The sequence below is a fragment of the Antedon bifida genome, chromosome 11 (genome assembly GCF_963402885.1).
Source record: "Antedon bifida chromosome 11, ecAntBifi1.1, whole genome shotgun sequence".
In the NCBI taxonomy this organism is placed as follows: Eukaryota; Metazoa; Echinodermata; class Crinoidea; order Comatulida; family Antedonidae; genus Antedon; species Antedon bifida.
The window spans coordinates 8,499,212-8,520,813 of NC_136236.1; the positions used below are offsets into that span (position 1 = coordinate 8,499,212).

The 21,602-nt window shown below is 32.9% G+C and overlaps 1 protein-coding gene across 1 annotated transcript in view; it reads right to left on the reverse strand.

Annotated features, from left to right (window-relative positions):
* LOC144856255 (uncharacterized) overlaps positions 1-21,602 on the reverse strand; it is a 112,701-nt gene continuing 91,099 nt past the window's right edge. Inside the window, exons 4-6 of the mRNA XM_078714202.1 lie at positions 913-1,020; positions 227-331; positions 1-45 (exon numbers count right to left, since the gene is read on the reverse strand). Coding sequence (XP_078570328.1) covers positions 1-45; positions 227-331; positions 913-1,020 — 258 coding nt within the window. The remainder of the gene's footprint in view (positions 46-226; positions 332-912; positions 1,021-21,602) is intronic.

Below are 21,602 nucleotides of genomic sequence, written 5' to 3' on the forward strand. Positions count from 1 at the left end.
CTATGGAATAATGATTTTTACAAACACATATCGATCATGGCATGTCTGCATAATATAGTTTTTAATTAATTTATTTTTTATTTAATAACTGTTTTGAATTTGCAATACCTACTTATAAATAATTCATATAATTATAAAAGAGACGTCATAAATGGAATAGAGATGTTTGCTTGAACCGATGTTTTATTAATACTGGCATAATAGACCTCCTAAAATTGTATGTTACCTGATCTTGTGACGTTACTGATGCGCCGTGTTGTATGAGATAATCGACTAATTCTGTTGTAGGGTTTTCACATCGTAAATACAAATGTAGTGGAGTGTCTCCAAACTAGAAAGAAATCATAATCAAGTAGTTTATAAATATCAATTCCAGCTGTAATGTAATCATATATTTTGATCATGCCACATTGATAATGGTTGTATATTCTACATTGTTATGACAAAATCTTCTGAGTGTACAAAACAATAAAAACCAGCTAAATTCATTTGTACATTATTTACCACACATAGCTTGTTACATAACATACCGTACTGACCAACGTCAACACAACAGTCTACTTTGCTACGCCTTTATAAAATAGGACCCAAATAAAATTATTCCAAGAGTTGATTATTGTATTATATAAACCAACTTAAACAGACTAGACAGATAAATTAAAGTGCTACTATGTGTGAATTAATATTAATTGACTTTATGCAGTGTAATATTGTTTCTAAAACACATGTCGGTTATTGCATGCCTTCGTTTATTGTTTCATTCAATAACTGCTTCTAAAATTCGCAATGAATAATTCTAAATAATTAATTTAAATTATAAATGAGAAATTATAAATGAAATAGAGATGTTTGCTGGATCAGATAGGCCTGCTGTTTTCATAATAACAATCAGTATGATTGTGTGTACATTACCAGAGTATCTTGTGACGTTACTGGTGCGCTGTGTTGTATGAAATAATCCACAATTTCTGTTGTAGGGTTGGGACATAGTAAATACGTATGTAGTGGAGTGTATCCAAACTAGAAAGAAATCATAATCATGTAGTTTATAAATATCAATTCCAGCTGTAATGCAATTTTGTTTTATTCATGTCACATTGACAATTGTTGTAAATTCAACATTGTTATGAAATGACTAAAATCAGTTAAATTTATACTACGTTTAATAACATGCTAATCTTAAAAATCATGAAAAACAAAAGCACAAACAAACAGTTATTGTACAACCCTGTAAAAAGTAAATAATTGTTATAACTATAATGATAAGCGAAATAAGTGAATACATAGTTGTTGTTGTCGATTGACAAAGAAATGTGAGTCTACTGTAGTCACCATTATGAATTATCTGTATAATTATTTCGAAAATGTTTTACTAGATTAGATGTAGATGAACTCAATTATGCTCTTGAAGTTTTTTATTCACATACACAAAATGGGCTCTTGACTTGAAACTGTCATTCTGACCGTCTACCTAATCGGCCAACCCTCTACAGTAACTGTACACATCGATCTCATAATTTAAAACAAACATTATCAGTAGGCCTAAGTACTGATTAATATCGTCACTAAGTTTATTTAATTTGCCGCATTCGTCAATGAAGCCTGTGTTATTGATCCAGGGTATTATACAGTAATCGTTACATTTGAATATATATAGGAATAATGATTACAGTTTTACAATTTACATACATGTAATGGTCTAATAGACTGACTAATTGAATGAAAATAATTGGTTATCCGCACTTGGCGGATAACCCCTTGTTATTGTCAGGATCTTTTTTTTTTTTTGGTTATCCGCAACTTAGTTGCAGGATAACCCTTGTGATTGTAAATATCTTTTTCTTCATCATCTTCTTTGTTGGTTATCCGCAACTTAGTTGCAGGATAACCCATGTGATTGTAAATATCTTTTTTTTCATCTTCTTTGTTATTCTTCTTTCTTTCCCGGATTTTTGTCTACAACATATCCCCTATTGCTTGTGAACATAACTTTGTATAACTTGGTAAAAAGACTGACATTGAAGTGTAGATGTGCAGCCAAGCTTTTCGATGATGTCAGATCCGCGTTGCGTAAGTTACGCGCGATTTTATGAATTTCTATAACTGATCATAACTTTAGAACCAACAAATATTCTTTCATGAAACTTAATAAAATTATAATTCATATCATGGGTCAACTTTCTATGGATTAAAAATGGCATGTTTCACAAGAAGTTACGCGCACACACGCATTTAACATTTCAAAATGCGCAAAATTAATTTCTAATCAACTTTCTACGCTGAAAATGACATTTTAAGCATGTCAAAAATTCCCACGCGCGCGAAAAAAATTACGCGTAAGGTGCGCGCGGAGCATGAAAATCATGTGTTTTTCTCTTGAATTATGATTTTACAGCCTATCGTAGTCATTTTAAAAAAGATTGACATCATTTCAAATTAAAATGACGTCATATGAACACGTTGATTTAGACAATTTGCGCGCGTTTTAGTTGCAAAAGTGACAAAATATTGTCAAAATTATGCCTATTTTGAATCTATTATAGCTCCTCAGGATCAACCGTTACCCCCAATTTTTTTCATTTAATATAGAAGCAGATAAGTTGTAGATATGAATTCATGCAGAATCTTTACCCCTCGGATGTTATGACGTCATCGTATGGCCACACAAATGTAAAATATTGGATTTTTGACTGTTTCGTTATTGCTCATTACATTAAATAGAGCGCATCTCGCTTATACGTATTCCATTTCCTCATATATTTTAATACTGTCTAGGTCAATCAACTATCTTTCGCATGAGTTAAAAATATTTTAATTTTTAAGACGTCATCATGTCTAAAAATGTAAATAACGTGGGTCACCTATTTTCATCTTTACAGTAAATTTCAATCTGTTATAACTCGTCAGAATAAAAAGTGATAATCATGATTAAAACGTTTTCTGGAAGCTATTGGATTGTAGATACAAATTCATGTGAATATTTTGCCAATCCGATGTTATTATGTTATTGTATGGGATCAATATTTTTTTCTGTATTATTCTTCTTTCTTTCTCGCTATTTTTGTGCAGCGCGTTTCTCTAAAATGTGTAAACATAACATTTCATAACTTTGACAACATGTGGACATTTACCTGAAGTTGGTCACCTCCTATTTTTGAAAGACGTCAGAGTTGCGTAACGTGACTTACGTGCAATTTTATGATTTTTTATGATTGATCATAGATTAAAAACTAAAAGTAATATTTAATTGACACGTTGTGAAAATTTAAGTCATATCAAGAGCAAACTTTCTACGGATTAAAAATGGCATGTTTCACAAGAAGTTACGCGCGCACGCGCATTTAAAATTTCAAAATGCGCAAAAATAATTTCTTATCAACTTTTTATGCGTTTCTTGTCATTTTGAGCATGTCAAAAATTCCCACGGGCGCGCAATTTTTTACGCACGCGGTGCGCACGTAGCGTTAAAAACATATTTTTTTCTCTTGAATTATATTTTTCAAGCCTTTCCTAGTAATTTTGAAAACAATTTAGACCTTTTCCAGTTTAAATAACGCCATACGAACACGTTGAATTAGACAATTCGTGCGCGTTTTTTATGAAAAAGCTTAAAAAATCGTCAAAATAATGTCTTTTTTTAAACAGTCATAGTTTCTAAAGTAAACCGTGAACCGTTTATTTTTATTACAAAATCTAGAAGTTGATGAGTTGTAGATATCGGATTATGCATCGATAAGGCTAAAAAAACATTGTGAAGTCATCGTATGGCCACACGAATGTAAAATATAGGATTTTTGCCTTTTTCGTTATTGCTCATCACATTCAATGGAGCGCATCACGCTTATCTGTATTCCTTTTTCTCCTACATTTATATATTGTGTAGGTCAATCAACTTTCTTTAGCATGAGATAAAAATATTTTAATTTTTATGACGTCATCATGCCTAAAAATTTTAATTACGTGGGTCATTAATTTCATCTTTACAGTAAATTTTAATCTGTAATAGCCCGTAAGAATAAAAAGTGATAATCACGAATAAAACGTTTTCTGGAAGCTATTGGATTGTAGATACGAAATCATGTGAACTTTTCGCCAATCGGATGTTGTGACATCATCATTTGGCCAGTTGAATAAAAAAAGTCGTATTTTCATATTTTGCGTAATAGTTTATCACATTTAAAAGGGTGCGCATCTATATTTTACGTATTCAAATTTCTTCTACACGTTAATATGTTGTTCCTGTGATAATTTTCTTCTGAAATTGCTATCTAAGTGTTTCATTTTGATACCGTCGCCATGTTAAAAATTGGAATAAATGGCGGGTCTCGTAATTTCACCTATTCTACACTGTATGTAATATGTATACAGATTATACTGTTTGCACTGTATATACTATATGACACAAAATTGACAGAATTCAGCACTAACAGCATATCATATTCTTAAGTTCTTGTCATAATGCCATAATCTTTATCTGTGTGCAATATTCCAACGTATGACGTGCACGTGGCGTTTGCCGTGGTGCGGATAACTAACTCGTCAAAGTGACGAGTTTTATGTCTAGTTTTTCATCTTTATTCTTATTTCTTTCCCGGATTTTTGTGCGTCGCATATCTCTCATCCTTGTCAACATAAGATAGTATAACTTTGTCAAAAGATTGACCTGTAGCTGTAGATGTAATTTCACCTATTCTACACTGTATGTAATATGTATACAGATTATACTGTTTATACTGTATATACTATATGACACAAAATTGACAGAATTCAGCACTAACAACATATCATATTCTTCAGATCAGGTCATAATGCCATAATCTTTTTCTGGGTGCAAAATTTTAACGTATGACGTGCATGTGGCGTTTGTCGTGCGGATAACTAACTCGTCAAAGTGACGAGTTTCATGTCTAGTTCTTCTTTCTTTCTGTCATTTTTGTGCAGAGCGTATCTCTAAAACGTGTAAAGTTAACATTTTATAACTTTGTCAACATATGGGCAATCACGTGAAGTTGTGCTTTCCTATAATTGAATGACGTCAGAGTTGCGCAACATGACTTACGCGCGTTTTTATGAATTTCGCGTATTTAACATAGATCGAAAACCATATAACAATTTAAATTGAAACTTAGCAAAAGTCTAATTTATATCGTGCGCTAACTTTTTGTGCACTAAAAATTGCATGTTTTACACGAAGTTACGCGTGCACACGCGTTTAAAATTTTACAATGCGAAAAAACAATTTCTAATCAACTTTCTACGCGTTTCATGTCATTTTGAGCATGTCAAAAATTCCCACACATGCGCAAATTTTTACGCGCGTGGTGCACACGTAGCGTTAAAAACGTCATTTTTCGAGTGATTTATGTTTTTCCAGCCTTTTCTAGTAATTTTACCAACTTTTAAACAATTTCGACTTTAAATTACGTCATACGAGCACGTAGAATATGATAATTTGCGCGCTTTTTTGATAAAAAACTTCAAAAATTCGTCAAAATTAAGCCTTTTTTTAAACAATCGTAGTTTTTAAACTAAACGGTAAAAATTATTTTTATTAAACATTCTGGAAGTTGATGAGTTGTAGATATCAGATCATGCATTAATTTGGCTAACTGGACATTGTGACGTCATCGTATGGCCACGCGAATATGAAATTTAGGATTTTTGTATCTTTCGTCATAACTCCACACATTTAATAGAGCGCATCTCCACTTATCCGTTTTCCATTTTCACCCCGATTTTGATATTGTCTAGGTCAATGAACTATCTTTAGCATGAGTTAAAAATATTTTAATTTTTATGACGTCATCATGCCTAAAAATTTAAGTTACGTGTGGCATTAATTTCATCTTTACAGTAAATTTCAATCTGTTATAGCTCGTAAGAATAAAATGTGATAATCACGATTAAAACGTTTTCTTGAAGCTATTGGATTGTAGATACAAAATCATGTGAAAATTTTGCCAATCGGATGTGGTGACGTCATCATATGGCCAGTTAAATAAAAAAAGTCGTATTTTCATATTTTACGTCATAGTTCATCACATTGAAAAGAGCGCGCATCTATATTTTATGTATCCAAATTTCTTCTACACGCTAATATGTTGTTGCTGAGATAATATCCTTCCGAAATTATTATTTTAGTGTTTCATTTTGATACCGTCGCCATGTTAAAAAATGGAATAAATGGCGGGTCCCGTAATTTCACCTATTCCACACTGTATGTAATATGTATACAGATTATACTGTTTATACTGTACTGTACTATATGACACAAAATTGACAGAATTCAGCACTAACAACATATCATATTCTTCAGATCAGGTCATATGCCATAATTTTTTTCTGTGTGCAAAATTCTAACGTATGACGTGCACGTGGCGTTTGTCGTGCGGATAACTAACTCGTCAAAGTGACGAGTTTCATGTCTAGTTAGTTATCCGCATTCAGCGGATAACTCCTTGTAACTGTCCTGTTTCATCATCTTTTTTTTTTTTTTTTTCTGTATTATTCTTCTTTCTTTCTGTCATTTTTGTGCAGAGCGTATCTCTAAAACTTGTAAAGTTAACATGTTATAACTTTGTCAACATGTGGGCATTCACTTGAAGTTGTGCTTTTTTATTTTTGAATGACGTCAGATTTGCGCAACATGACTTACGCGCGTTTTAACGAATTTCGCATATTTAACATAAATCGAAAACCATATAACATTTTAAATTGAAACTTAGTAAAAGTTTAATTTATATCTTGCGCTAACTGACTGTGAAAAAAAAATGGCATGTTTCACACAAAGTTACGCGCGCACGCGCGTTTAAAATTTCAAATTGCGAAAAATTCATTCATTTCGACTTAAAATCACGTCATACGAGCACGTAGAATTAGACAATTTGCGCGCATTTTTGATGAAAAAGTTCAAAATTTCGTGAAAATTATGCCTTTTTTAAAACTGTCATAGATTCTAAACTACGTGGTGAACTTTTTTAAAATTACAGATTCTGGAAGGTGATAAGTTGTAGATATCGAATTATGAATCAATATGACTAACCGGACATTGTGACGTCATTGTATGGCCACTCGAATATAAAATATAGGATTTTTGTCTATTTCGTCATAGCGCATCATATTTAATAGAGCGCATCTCCACTTATCCGTATTTCATTTTCTCCCATGTTTTTATATTGTCTAGGTCAATCAATTATCTTTCGCATGATTTACCATTTTTAAATTTTTTGTGACGTCATCATGTCCAAAAGCGTCAATAACTTTGGTCACTTATTTTCACCTATTCTGCACTGTATGTAGTACGTATACAGTATATAGTGTTATACTGTATATACTTAGACGTGACACAAAATAGAGAGCGCACTAACATTTTTTCAATGGCATAATCGTTTTTCTGTGCGTAATATTCTAACGTATGACGTGCACGTGGCGTTTGCGCTGCGGATAACCTAACTCGTCCGTAGTGACGAGTTCAAATCTAGTTGGTTATCCGCACTTGGCGGATAACCCCTTGTTATTGTCAGGATCTTTTTTTTTTTTTTTTTTTCTATGTTCTTCTTTCTTTCCCAGAATTTTGTTGCGCGTGTATCTCTAAATTTTCTCAACATAACATTGTATAACTTTATCAGAAGATTGACCTCTATCTGAAGATGTCGTAATAAGGTTTTCGGTCCCGTCTGAGTTGCGCAGCGTAAGTTACGCGCGATTTTATGAATTTCGCGTATTTAATTTAGATCGAAAACCAATAAACCATTTAAATTGAAACTTGGCAAAAGTTTAATTTATATCATCATGCGCTAACTTTCTATGGAGAGAAAATGGCATGTTCCACAGAAAGTTACGCGCGCACGCGCGTTTAAAATTTTAAAATGCGAAAAATCAATTTATAATCAACTTTCTATGCGTTTCATGTCATTTTAAGCATGTCCAAAATTCCCACGCACGCGCACATTTTTTACGCGCGCGTGCGCACATAGTGCTAAAAACATACTTTTTTCGCGTTATTTATGTTTTTCCAGCCTTTTCTAGTAATTTTACCAACTTTTAAACAATTTTGACTTAAAATCACGTCATACGAGCACGTGGAATTGGATAATTTGCGCGAGTTTTTGATGAAAAAAGTCAAAAATTCGTTAAAATTATGCCTTTGTTTAAACAGTCATAGATTCTAAACTACATTGTGAATTTTATTTTTTATTACAAATTCTGAAAGTAGATGAGTTGTCGATATCGAATCATGCATCGATATGGCTAACCGGACATTGTGACGTCATCGTATGGCCACTCGAACATAAAATAGAGGATTTTTGTCGCTTTCGTCATAGCTCATCACATTTAATAGAGCGCATCTCTACTTATCCGTATTCCATTTCCCCCCATTTTTTTATATTTTCTAGGTCAATCAATTATCTTTCGCATGATTCACCATTTTTAAAATTGTGATGACGTCATCATGTCCAAAAGCGTCAATTACTTTGGTCACTTTTTTTCACCTATTCTGCACTGAATGTAGTACGTATACAGTATAGTGTTATTTTGTATATACTTAGACGTGGCACAAAATAGAGAGCGCGCTAAAATTGTTTCAATGGCATAATCGTTTTTCTTTGCGCAATAATCTAACGTATGACGTGCGCGTGGCGTTTGCGCTGCGGATAACCTAACTCGTCCGTAGTGACGAGTTCAAATCTAGTTAGGCTATCGCTCTCTGTAGAGCGATAGGCTATTGTTATTGTCAAAGATTTCATTTTTTCTGCTCATTTTTTGTTGGTCGCATATCTCAAAAACGGCAATAGCAGTTATGTTGTAACTTGGCCAGCAGATGCACGTATATATGTAGTTGTGCAACAAACTTTGGTTTAATGAAAATATGGTCGCGTAGCGTAACTACGCGCGATTTTCTGAAATTCTTAGATTGACTATAACTTGAAAACCAATAGCTATTTTTAAATACCACTTGACACACGTATGCTTCATGTCAAGGGTCATCTTCCTGTATCATCAGCAAAATTTTGAACATTGGTCAAATCGCGCGTACGCGCGCTTTGAAAGTTAAAAATGCTCAAAATCAATTTCTAATCAACTTTCTACACGTTTCAGGACATTTTAAGCATTTCACATTTTTCAAAAAAATTTGCGTTGCGCGTGCGCTTTTGCGCACTTCGCTCGTACGCAGCCTAGAAAGTCCGTTTTTGCGCTTGATTATTATTTTTCATAGTTTTATGATATATTTCTTTCATATTTGCAAAATAATGACACACGTGCACGTCAAACTTTAAAAATCGTGCGCTTGAAAATTGGTAATTTTATACAAATTTGTGTAAAAATATGCCTATTTTGAATCGATTATAGCTCTCTGGGATGTCTGGTGACCCCCAATTTTTTTAACTTAATATGTAAGCAGATATGTTGTAGATATGAATTCATGCAAAATTGTTGCCTCTGGGCTGTTGTGACGTCATCGTATGGCCACACAAATGTAAAATATAGGGATTTTGTCTCTTTCGACACAGTTCGTCACATTCAATAGAGCGCATACCGCGTAAACGTTATCAATTTTCTTCCAATTTTCAATATTTTATTACTAAAACAATTCCTCTTTAGACTTTTGAACTTTTTTTTTTATTTGAAAAGGTCATCATTTTCAAACAATTGAATAAACGTGAGTGGTGTAAAATAAAAAATAACCGTCAACTAAACCGTTTACAATGCTAATACCGTCAACTGTTGACACTTATTAAACGATTTTGAAGTATTCCAGCTGTTCGTTACAATCGTTATAGTGCAGCCTATTGTAGACTAAGCATAATAAATAACATGTGCGTGTCACGATGCGTTGGGCGATAGCCTAACTCGTCAACGTGACGAGTTCAAATCTAGTTGGTTATCCGCACTTGGCGGATAACCCCTTGTTATTGTCAGGATCTTTTTTTTCTTTTTCTTCTATTTTCTTCTTTCTTTCCACGATTTTTGTTCGCAGCGTATCTCTAATTCTGGCCAACATATGATTGTATAACTTTGTCAAAAGATTGCCCTGTAGCTGTAGATGTGCAAGAAACTTTTTTTTTCGAGATTCGTGTCGCGCAGCGTAAGTTACGCGCGATTTTATGAATTTCAATGATTGATCATAGAATAAAAACTAAAAGTCATTTTGTATTGAAACTTGGTGAAAATTTAAGTCATATTATGCGCAAACTTTCTATGGATTAAAAATGGCATGTTTCACAAAAAGTTACGTTACGTTAAAATTTTAAATTGCGAAAAATTCATTTCTAATCAACTTTCTACGCGTTTCATGTCATTTTGAGCATTTAAAAAATTCCCACGCGTGCGCAATTTTTTTACGCGCACTTGCGCATGTAGGGCAAAAACATGTTTTTTTTGCTTGATTTTTGTTTTTTCAGCCTTTTCTAGTAATTTTAACAACTTTAAAAACAATTTCGACTTAAAATCACGTCATACGAGCACGTAGAATTGAACAATTTGCGCGCGTTTTTGATAAACAATTTCAAAAATTTGTCAAAATTATACCTTTTTTTAAACAGTCATAGATTCTAAACTACATGGTCAATTTTATTTTTTTTTACATATTCTGAAAGTAGATGAGTTATAGATATAGAATCATGCATCCATTTGGCTAACCGGACATTGTGACGTCATCGTATGGCCACTCCAATATCAAATAAAGGATTTTTTTCTCTTTCGTCATAGCTCATCACATTTAATAGAGCGCATCTCTACTTATCCATATTCCATTTTCCTCAATTTTGTAATATTGTCTAGGTCAATCAATTATCTTTTACATGATTTACCATTTTTAAAATTGTGATGACGTCATCATGTTCAAAAGCGTCAATAACTTTGGTCACTTATTTTCACCTATTCTGCACTGTATGTAGTACGTATACAGTATAGTGTAACTTAATCAGAAGATTGACCTCTATCTGAAGATGTCGTAATAAGGTTTTCGGTCCCGTCCGAGTTACGCAGCGTAAGTTACGCGCGATTTGATGAATTTCGCGTACTTAATTTAGATAAAAAACCATTAAACTATTTAAATTGAAACTTGGGAAAAGTTTAATTTATATCATGCGCTAACTTTCTATGGAGAGAAAATGGCATGTTTTACAGATAGTTACGCGCGCACGCGCGTTTAAAATTTTAAAATGCGAAAAATCACTTTCTAATCAACTTTCTATGCGTTTCATGTCATTTTGAGCATGCCAAAAATTCCCACGCGCGCGCATATTTGTATGCGCACGTGCGCACATAGCGTTTAAAACATACTTTTTTCGCGTGATTTATGTTTTTCCAGCCTTTTCTAGTAATTTTACCAACTTTTAAACAATTTCGACTCAAAATCACGTCATACGAGCACGTGGAATTGGATAATTTGCGCGAGTTTTTGATGAAAAAGTTCAAAAATTTGTCAAAATTATGCCTTTTTTTAAACAGTCATAGATTCTAAACTACAAGGTAAATTTTATTGTTTATTACATATTCTGAAAGTAGATATGAGTTGTAGATATCGAATCATGCATTGATATGGCTAACCCAATATAGTGACGTCATCGTATGGCCACTCGAATATAAAATAGAGGATTTTTGTCTCTTTCGTCATAGCTCATCACATTTAATAGAGCGCATCTCCACTTATCCGTATTTCATTTTCCCCCATGTTTTTTATAATGTCTAGGTCAATCAATTATCTTTCGCATGATTTACCATTTTTAAATTTTTTGTGACGTCATCATGTCCAAAAGCGTCAATAACTTTGGTCACTTATTTTCACCTATTCTGCACTGTATGTAGTACGTATACAGTATAGTGTTATACTGTATATACTTAGACGTGACACAAAATAGAGAGCGCTCTAACATTTTTTCAATGGCATAATCGTTTTTCTGCGCGCAATATTCTAACGTATGACGTGCACGTGGCGTTTGCGCTGCGGATAACCTAATCTAGTTTGTTATTAGTAATATGGGAGTCCTATCATTATTTTGTCTTACCTCATCTTCGGTTTTCAAAATATATGGCTCTCTTTTACATATTTCTTTAATTTGTTGCAAGTCATTAACCTCGAATGCATTTTGTAATCTATGACAGTAAAGGTATAGGATATAACATGAATTACATCAATACATTAACAAAATAATGATATAGTTGTTTATAGTCTCGTTAGAAAATATATTTAATATTCGTATAGTGTTGTTCTTCTACTCTATAACTCACCTCAGCATCTTAATTACTATACTGAGTCTTCATTTAGCTTATTTCTTTTTTGGTTTCGTTTGATTTGTTTCTGTGAAGATGATATAATTAATATCTTTTGATGCAACAATAATATTATATTCTTTGCATGTTGACATAAATCTGAAAGATGAAATTATCTAACAAAAATGTAATGTAATACTAATAATATGAAACGTGTGGAACACAACATTTAGGGAAAATAATGAAGCCCAGCTGCATAAATGTGACTAACACATGTGTGACTATTACTCATAATGAGAATATGTACATTTAATAAGTATTATTTTTGACTTTTGTCATTTACCCATATGGGTAGTGTTTTATAGATCATTCAATCATACAATGATAGAACTGTTAAGTACAATAATTAATAAGACTAGCTATGTCAGGAATACCTTATTATTATACATTATTCACTTTTGTGAATTTTACAATTAAAATGTTGTTTCTCCTATAATACTCGTTTAACTTGTTGTAGAGAATAAATGTATAGGTATTACAAAAACCTTTGAGGATTCTTAGAATTCTTTTTATTTTAAATAGATAAAACTGTATATTATAATAGGCCTAAATATTTAAAAACCCGAATAGTCTGATAAATGCATTTACATTTTACTTTAAATTCATAATTTCGTCCAAGCAGAATACTACGAAAGATATCCCACCCATGAGGAAACAATGTAGTCCTGAATAGCCTGTATTATATTTTGGCTAACATTGGCCAGTACAACGTACATTAATATAGAAACAAGATATTCCACTCCAACATAAATACGTTGCTTTCAATCAATGTATATTTTATACATACTTGCTTAATGATAATTTTAAAATAATCAGTTGAAACATAAAAACTTGACTTGAAAAGTTGATGTCATTTCAACAGTACCTGTATGCTTACGATGCAGTATGAGGATTGGATTTTGATTGAATTTTACCGTTTATTTTTTCTTTTTAAGTGACACACTACGAAAGTGATTAACTTGATTAAAACTGCAAAATTACCTATTACCTTTTCATGTTTCGGGGGTGAAATACATCTTTAAGCTAACAGACGCATTGCTAGTCTACACATACCGAACGACTCACAGTTTTGTATAATATACGGTATACTAAATAGTACGGACATGGCGATAATCTAATGAGTTTAATTATATATTATAAACCTTTCTAATGATTCGATCGTATGTGATCCGATGTGGCCTACGTTATACCAGTGTTACATTGGTACTAGTAAGTTGCTACTTTTAAACAGACGGTCCAATTCATCAGTAGATTGATTTGATAATAGAGATAGAGAGGTAATAACAATAGTATTTCCAAACTGTTTCCTATCTTTTCGTGTTTGTGGCTGGCGTATATATCGAAAATAAAAACTATTATAGATTTTGATCTATTTTATCACATTTTTGTATTAAATAAAGAATGATTATGATCATAATAATAAACACATATTTGTCAGATGTTTTGCCCTACTCGGACGTTTGTACTATGTAGGCCTACATTGAGAAAATATTCGCAAGTAATTACACAATAACAATCCTGCTTAGGCTCGAATCTCACCCTTGCCAGCTTGGTGATCTAGATGTATGAACGCCATGGTAGAGATCTTGAGGTCATGGGATAAATACACCTTGACCAATTGTTGTTGTAAGTTTTCTTAATGTACTTAGTACAAATTAGGGCAAAACTCCCTGACGCAAAACTACTCCACAGTAGTTAGCAAGTAAATTCCTGTTGGTTCAGTACCCGCTGCACTATTAATTTTGTTACGTGTGCTTTATCAGTCTGATTTTACGCCTTCAAATAATACGTAGGCCTACCTGTACTTGGTTTACATTTTACCGCCGCTTTCATATTTTTGGAAGTTTAAATACACCGTGAATGTTTTTGTTGTCAACAACGACGTATTTTACAGTATTTTCTCATTTTAGAATCACTTTTTTGCAACAATAAAACAATAAATAAATAAATAAATGGAATAGAAAATAAATAATAAAAAGAAGATACAATTTCGATAATTTTCTCCAAATTAATTGTTGAAATGTCATTGCCCAGGATATAATAAATTCTTTAAAACCCGTTTTTAAAAAGGCCGCAAATACATGGTGTTCAAATAAAGTTTATTTGATTGACAACAATGCTTTAGTCAGATTACTTCCCAATATAGGCATAATGAAAACTAAGGTGTGGCGAAATTGTTGCGCCTTTTGTAGAGTTTAAACATTGCTTCAAAAAGTATGTACGTTGTTCATATGAATGTGAACTTTTATAACTAAAACAAATATTTTAATAAATAACAGATAAATGTAAAGTGGATTGAAGGAGAGAAGCCGATTATACTGTGACCATAAAACATCGCTATTTGTGATAACAAAAAAAGCAACAGGCATAACTTTATCTCCTTATGTATATTCATAACGCCCTCTGCAGTTTCTGCCTTAGCATGCTTGAAAACAAAAATGCTGCTGAATGAGGGCATGCTTATCCGAAAGCTTAAGTTTAAACTTTTTGTTAAAACAAAGTACACAAACCTGAAACGAATGTTTATTATACAACATAATCGTGGACAAAGACAAAATCGTTGGTGAAAATTGACAATTCTGGTGTGCTCAGATATCGATTGAAACGACCTATACATTACTTATAGAGCCGGGCGTCCGACCGAGGGCACTTGGCGAAATTAGATCAAAATGGGAGTGTATATGAAACTGATAAATCAGTACTTACACTTAAAGATCTAATGAAAAGAAAAAAACTAATAGGCCTAGATGTGTGGAGGTTAAAGAATGAAAACAAAAACCAATTTACATGGCGACAAAAAGTTAAAAATATTTATCGTAGGTTAGATTACTGGTTTATATCAAAAGAACTAAATGGGGATGTTAAGTCTTGTGACATTCGGCCTGTGATCTTAACTGACCACCAGGCTGTATCGATTAAATTATACATGCATGAACCAAGACGAGATCCTGGTATGTGGAAATTCAATAACAGTTATTTGCATGCAAGACCCAACGTATACAAATCCAATAATTAGTATAAGTGTAAAAACAATATCAAGACATTTAGATGTATTGGGTTTACCTAGTCAATTGGAACTTATAAAAAAAGATAGACATAAAAAACAAATTTAAAAAAAAAGAAAAAATGACAAATATATACAAAGATAATATACAAATTGAACTAAAATATGTTTAATGATGGAATTTATTATATGGATCTTGAAAAAATAAGAACATATATGAAATTGAAAGAAGATTAAGATCTAGGGCAAAATGGGTTGTTTGCCTCTTATTTTGGTCTTGAAAAATCAAATGGTAATAAAAAAACAAATTAAGAGAATGTTAAACAATAAAGGAACTACAGTAAAAAAGCCAGAATATATAGTTAGTATACAAGTAACGCACTTTAGCAAAAAGGAAATTAATGACTACCTTAAAAAAACACAAGTGAATACTCTATCCGAGAAAGAGAACGAATTTTAAAAGTTAAATGTATTATTCTGGTCCTCAAGCTTAACTGGACACTAAAGGAAATCGGAGTAGGCCCTCCACGGACACACGGCAGCCAGAGAAAATCCCCTTTTTTTTTATTAGTGTACCAAACTCTTTAACGTGCACTCTTAAGTACACGGGACCAACGGCTTTACATCTCATCCGAAGGATTAGTCAATGTAAGTAAAGCATCTTGGCAATTAGTATAGTACCGATAACCTCGAACCCATGCCTATCACATGCTAGTCCGATATTATCATTACACCATCACTCTTTGGTGTATACAGCACCCGCCGCTATTTCTATACGCTCTCCCATCCAGAACGCAACCGGACCCAACGTCGCTTAACTTCGGTGATCTGACGAGAACTGGTGTTTCAACGCAGTATGTCCGTATATATAATGCAGTGTGGCCGTACATAAAGAACTATGTGAAGATAAATCACTACTGCTGAGGAATGTAAATAAAAACAAATCACCTGGTTCTGATGGGCTGGGTGTAGAATTTTAAACGTTAGGAGTATATGTAGGATATGATCGCAAAGCATGTGAAGCAAAAAACGGGAATGAAACTTTTAAAATTATGGAGTTCTAGAAATGTATATAGCTGTATTTAAATTACTTGCACTAGCAAAACTAACGTATACTGCAAATATTATTGATGTACCAAAATATGTTTCAGATACAATTAGCACATTAAGTTATGCATTTCTATGGCACAAAAATTAGAAAAAAGTAAAAAGGAAAACCATAATTGGAAACTTAAATAAAGGTGTGATTATGATGCCTGATTTTGTGTTACATACAGAAGCACTTAATGTTTTATGGTGAGAAAGTAAAATGGAAATATATTCCAACATTCTTTATTCATAAAATATGTCCAGAGCACATCCATTTTAAGATTACAGATGAAAATCGTATTATACACGCTATACCTTTTTTTATGCAAATATGTTAAAAGCAACTGTAAAATATAAAGATTGTTGTAAACAAATTGCTGACACATATATGATGGTATAGACTATATAGCCTCAAGTCTGTTTTCATTGTATTTTTTTTTTTATTTGGTTTTATTTCGATTTTTGTCTGAACATACAGACTTTTGAAACACGTATAGAAATCGATTTGCAGACCACAAACATCCGGTAAGAATGACGTAAGTTATCATGCCGTATTTGGCTATATGGAGCAGGTGGTATGTACATATGGATTTCGAATCAACCAATGATTATTTTGTTTCAAAACAAAAAAGATCGAGTAAGTACAGTAGTACTAATAAATGCTGAATGTACTATCGAGACTGAAATAACACCTATTGAAATATAAAATCGCGTTGCCAAGTGTTTTTTTTTTATTAATTGTCCCGTCCTAGCCTAGGCCTCCTTCGTAGGCCTCCTTGTACGTATGACCTGCCAAATAAAACGCCAATAAGATACATACCACCGCCGGAACACATAGCTACACCACACAGGACAGGGTTTTGGGGTGGGAATTAAATCAAACCACATAATAAATGATCAAAAAAAATCCGATCAAATGTTTACCTGACTACTAGGCATATAAAATCATGTCTAGCCTTAAGAAACTGTCATCATCACATCATCATCACTTGGCTTCGCGATAATGTACCTAAACATGTACACAATGATGTTGTAAAAGAGAATAGGTTCTTAACATCAACAGAAATATTAGGAAATTTAACACCTAAATCTGGTAGAATGAATACATGTACTTATTAAAAGCATTACGAACCAAACAAATGGAAACGAATTCATCTTTAGTTGAATAAAATAGACTAGATAAATCTCTATTCTTGCATCTATTACACACATGTACAAGACTAGAGTTGAAATCATCATTTTGAAGAATTATAACAAAGTATTGTCCTACCAATTATACATCTCTAGATTATGTGGTTCACCTTCTTCACAATGTTAATTTGATGTCCGGTCTTTTCCGGTTTCCGATTTACTGAAACTATACAACATTAAAAAGTATGAGTACATTCAAATACATGTATGAGGGAGTGAATAGGCTTACTAGTCAAACTAAATAATATATACATCTTTTATCAAAGGTAGGAGCCAATAATTACATTTCTAACATTGTATCACCTTGTAAACTAAGTTGATGATGGGAAAATAAATGCTCAAAGTAAAATTTACAAATAATTATAACCTGATTTAAAAAAAACCGATATAATTCGTTTTGTTTCATGGTTAACACCCTTTTCAGTGGTTAGGAAATTTCTATGGAAGTCATTAATATTTATGAGCCTCTTGGCATTTCCTGTTTGGTATATGATACCTTCTCAACAATTATTTCGATTTCTTCTCAGTAATATTTTATAAACATTTCCTGTCATTTCAACATGTTTTATACTGAACAATTATTTTAATAATATCAGGTTTTGTCTTGTTGTACAATGTTTATTAAATGGAGGTCTACCTGGTTTTCTCTCGCAAAGTATTTTAATGAGCTTGGTCAAATTGAAAAGAAAACAAACTTCCTAGTTACTGTAATTGTTGCTGTTGGAATAATGGGCCATATAACCAATTTTCCTGTAAAAATCACCATTCATACATGTAAATATTTGTCAAAATTGTATAAGAACTGAATAGCTATTCATTTCTATGTTTTATTGTATAAATCCAAAGGCAAAATACTGAAAAAAAGACAATGCTGTGGGTATCAGAGGCTGGATCTCAATGGAGATACAAAAAAAAAAAAAAATCAAAACGATAAAGTAAAATAGCCAGAAAAGTTAGCAGAGCTGTCGGGCAACACTAGCCCTTCGTCAATGCAAGTGAAGGTACTTTGACAAGATAGATAGATATATCAGGCAAGCGCTGCCTGAGTGGACAGTAATAAAAAAATAGAACAAAAGAAGCATAAGACTGGTGAATAGAGGGTGTGGATAGTATTGTGTAGAAAAATAAGAAGAAGATAGCTTGGTAGATATAAACAATTTAGAAATAAAACTAAAAAACTGCTTAAATGGTGGTTAATATTGAAACTTAAATGTAGGTAGTCAATGGAGTAATTTTACGGATCTGGGAGTATATTCCTAATTTTTTATTTATTTATTATTTTTTTTTATTTTATAATCTTTCTTCAATACATTGGAAAAAAAAAACAGACATTACATCACACAGAGTAAAAATAGAAAAATTATACATAATCAATTCTCCTATATAAACATCCTCTTATAAATTTATGGAAATACAGTTGTGCACGTCGAGTCAGAATATAGAGTGACAAATCTATGTTACAGAAGATTATCCCAGGCTCTCCACTCTTCTTATTCTTCGGCTCTGTTATTAATCAAACATCTAAACTTTTTAATTGTAAAGTAATATTTTACAAAGCTTATGAGGCCGGTGGGTGAGAGGAGGCCCGAACTTACTCTTATAAATATAAAACTTTAGTATTGACAAAAGTAAATTAATCCTATTGGATGGTGTATTACTAAAAAGCAGTTCACTTTCCGATACACATATGTGAATATCAAGATTTCGAGAACAATATATTCCTAATTTTAAGTCCAAAAGGCTTTGCGGTTTTAAGTAGTAAATCCCAGTGGTTTTCTTTGTCTTTGCGAGTTTTGTCGGTGCATTTGACATCGTGGTCTATTGCAATAACTCTGAAATGTGCAATCGAGTGACCAGCTGAATTAAAATGTTCGGATACAGGTATTACAGTATATGAGATAAATGGCGTTTTTTGTTAGACAATTAACAACTGATTGTCTTATCCGAAAAATGCGGCCAGTTTGGTTACTCTTAAATTTCCAGTAGTCAACAAATGAACAAGTTTTGCAAGATTTTCCGCAAAGGTGACTGCCCAAATTTTGGCTGTCATGAGAATTAATTTCACTCTTAAATGTGGTTCTTACTAATATAACACGAAGGTTGGGAGGTCTACGAAATACAATAATGGGTTGTTACGAAAAAACAGTCCAGAGACGTTCTGTGGACTGTAGAATGGGCATATGTTTCTCAATAATGGCCCGTATTGGAGGCAATCTAGGGTGATAGGTTGTGACCAATGGCACACTTGTCGATTTTGGCTGACGTGGTTTGTACGTCAGTGTCTGACTTCGAGGAATATCTTTTGCTTTGTTTATAGCAGTTTCAATGTATTTCTTCTTGTAATTTATATTCCGGAGATGTCCGATTAGTTTTCTGTACGATTCTGAAAATCTAAATCTGAAGAAAATATACGTCTGATACGTAATGCTTGACTGTACGGTATGTTTTGGTACAGTGTCGGGGATGACAACTGCTGGGTAGCAGGTACATATTTTTATCCGTGGGTTTACGGAATAGGTCAGTTTTGAGTGTAACATTTCCTATGGTCACTATAGTGTACAAAAAGTCAACGCTACTAGTGGATTTAGTAGCTGTAAAGTTGATAGTTAGGTGAACTGAATTAATATTCAGAAGAAATGAATCCAGATTTTCTTCACCATGGGTCAAGATCATGCAGATGTCTTCAATGTATCTCAACCAAACAAGTGGTTTATTAGCTTGGAGGAACAGAAACTTGGCCTCAAATTGTCACATCAATAAATTTATAAATGGCGCCATTTTTGTGCCCATCGATGTGCAATAAATTTGGAGGTAATATCTATAGTTTATTTTTATTGGTTCATTTTCATGATTGAAAACAAAAATGCTGCCGAATGAGGGCACGCGTACCCGGAAGTCACTTAATTTAGTAAACAAACCCTGAAGTGTCAGGAAAATTTAATTTATCACAAAAAGTAACTATAATTTGTGAAAGTGACAAATTCGTTTGATTTTAGATTAGGTGTCTACAACAAACAAACATGGAAACTTTTAACATAATACTCCCTATTAAAGATCAACACAAAAGCTAAACTAACTGTAATATTCCCTAAATGGATTAAACATTGGTCCAAATAACTGTAAAACTGCACATTACTTGAAAATATTAACCTTATTAATGAAATTGAAACGGCATTGTCACAATAATATAAATACACTAATGGCCAAACACAGAAAATACATACCAACAAGAGGCAAGCAAATAAAAAAAAAACATAGATGAACAAAATCCAATATATACTAAAAAAGTAAAGGTCACTTATTCAATTCTAAAGATAGGGTAATGAGCTGTAAAGTATGTTTTCCTGTTGACGTTATTCTACGCAATCGTTAACAATAATCGGCGATGTTCTACGTAAACATTAAGATGTTACCGATTCACAGTACTTACGTACTTTTTTAACTGACGACGATACAAAATGTCGGCAATTTACAGGAAAAGGGGTAATACTCGACAGTAATCGACTCTACAAGACACGATAGTTGACAATCGCAAGAGTTGAATCCAGTTCAACTCCATCGATATCGCAACGCTAGAACGTAAGAACTGACCAATCACCTTGGCGATATAGCACATGACGTCACATAATTGATTTCTGCTGACTACAATTATTTTGGTTGCATCGCGGTGCGGTCAAAGCTATGCCTAGCCTAGCCAAAGTGACTATAGAATGATGTTCCGGAAAGTAGGCGTGGAGATATTAGGTAGGTCTAAGTATTCAGCCTAGTCTAAACTGCTATTTGGGCTAAGATATGCCTACTGAAAACGAAGAACCATTATATAGAGATATTAGGCCGACGTCTCATACACTGTGAGCCTACTAGTAGATGCAGCTGAGTCTTATATTCTTTTGTTCGCCTTACTGCGACGTCGAGAAAGAAGACAGGAGTTTCAACTCTAACGTTCAACGCTAGAAATCAAATGTTCGCGCTATCTTTATCATTTCAACCTAATCGTTTTTAAACGATCGTCTTTGAACTTTTAACGATGATAGAGTCGACT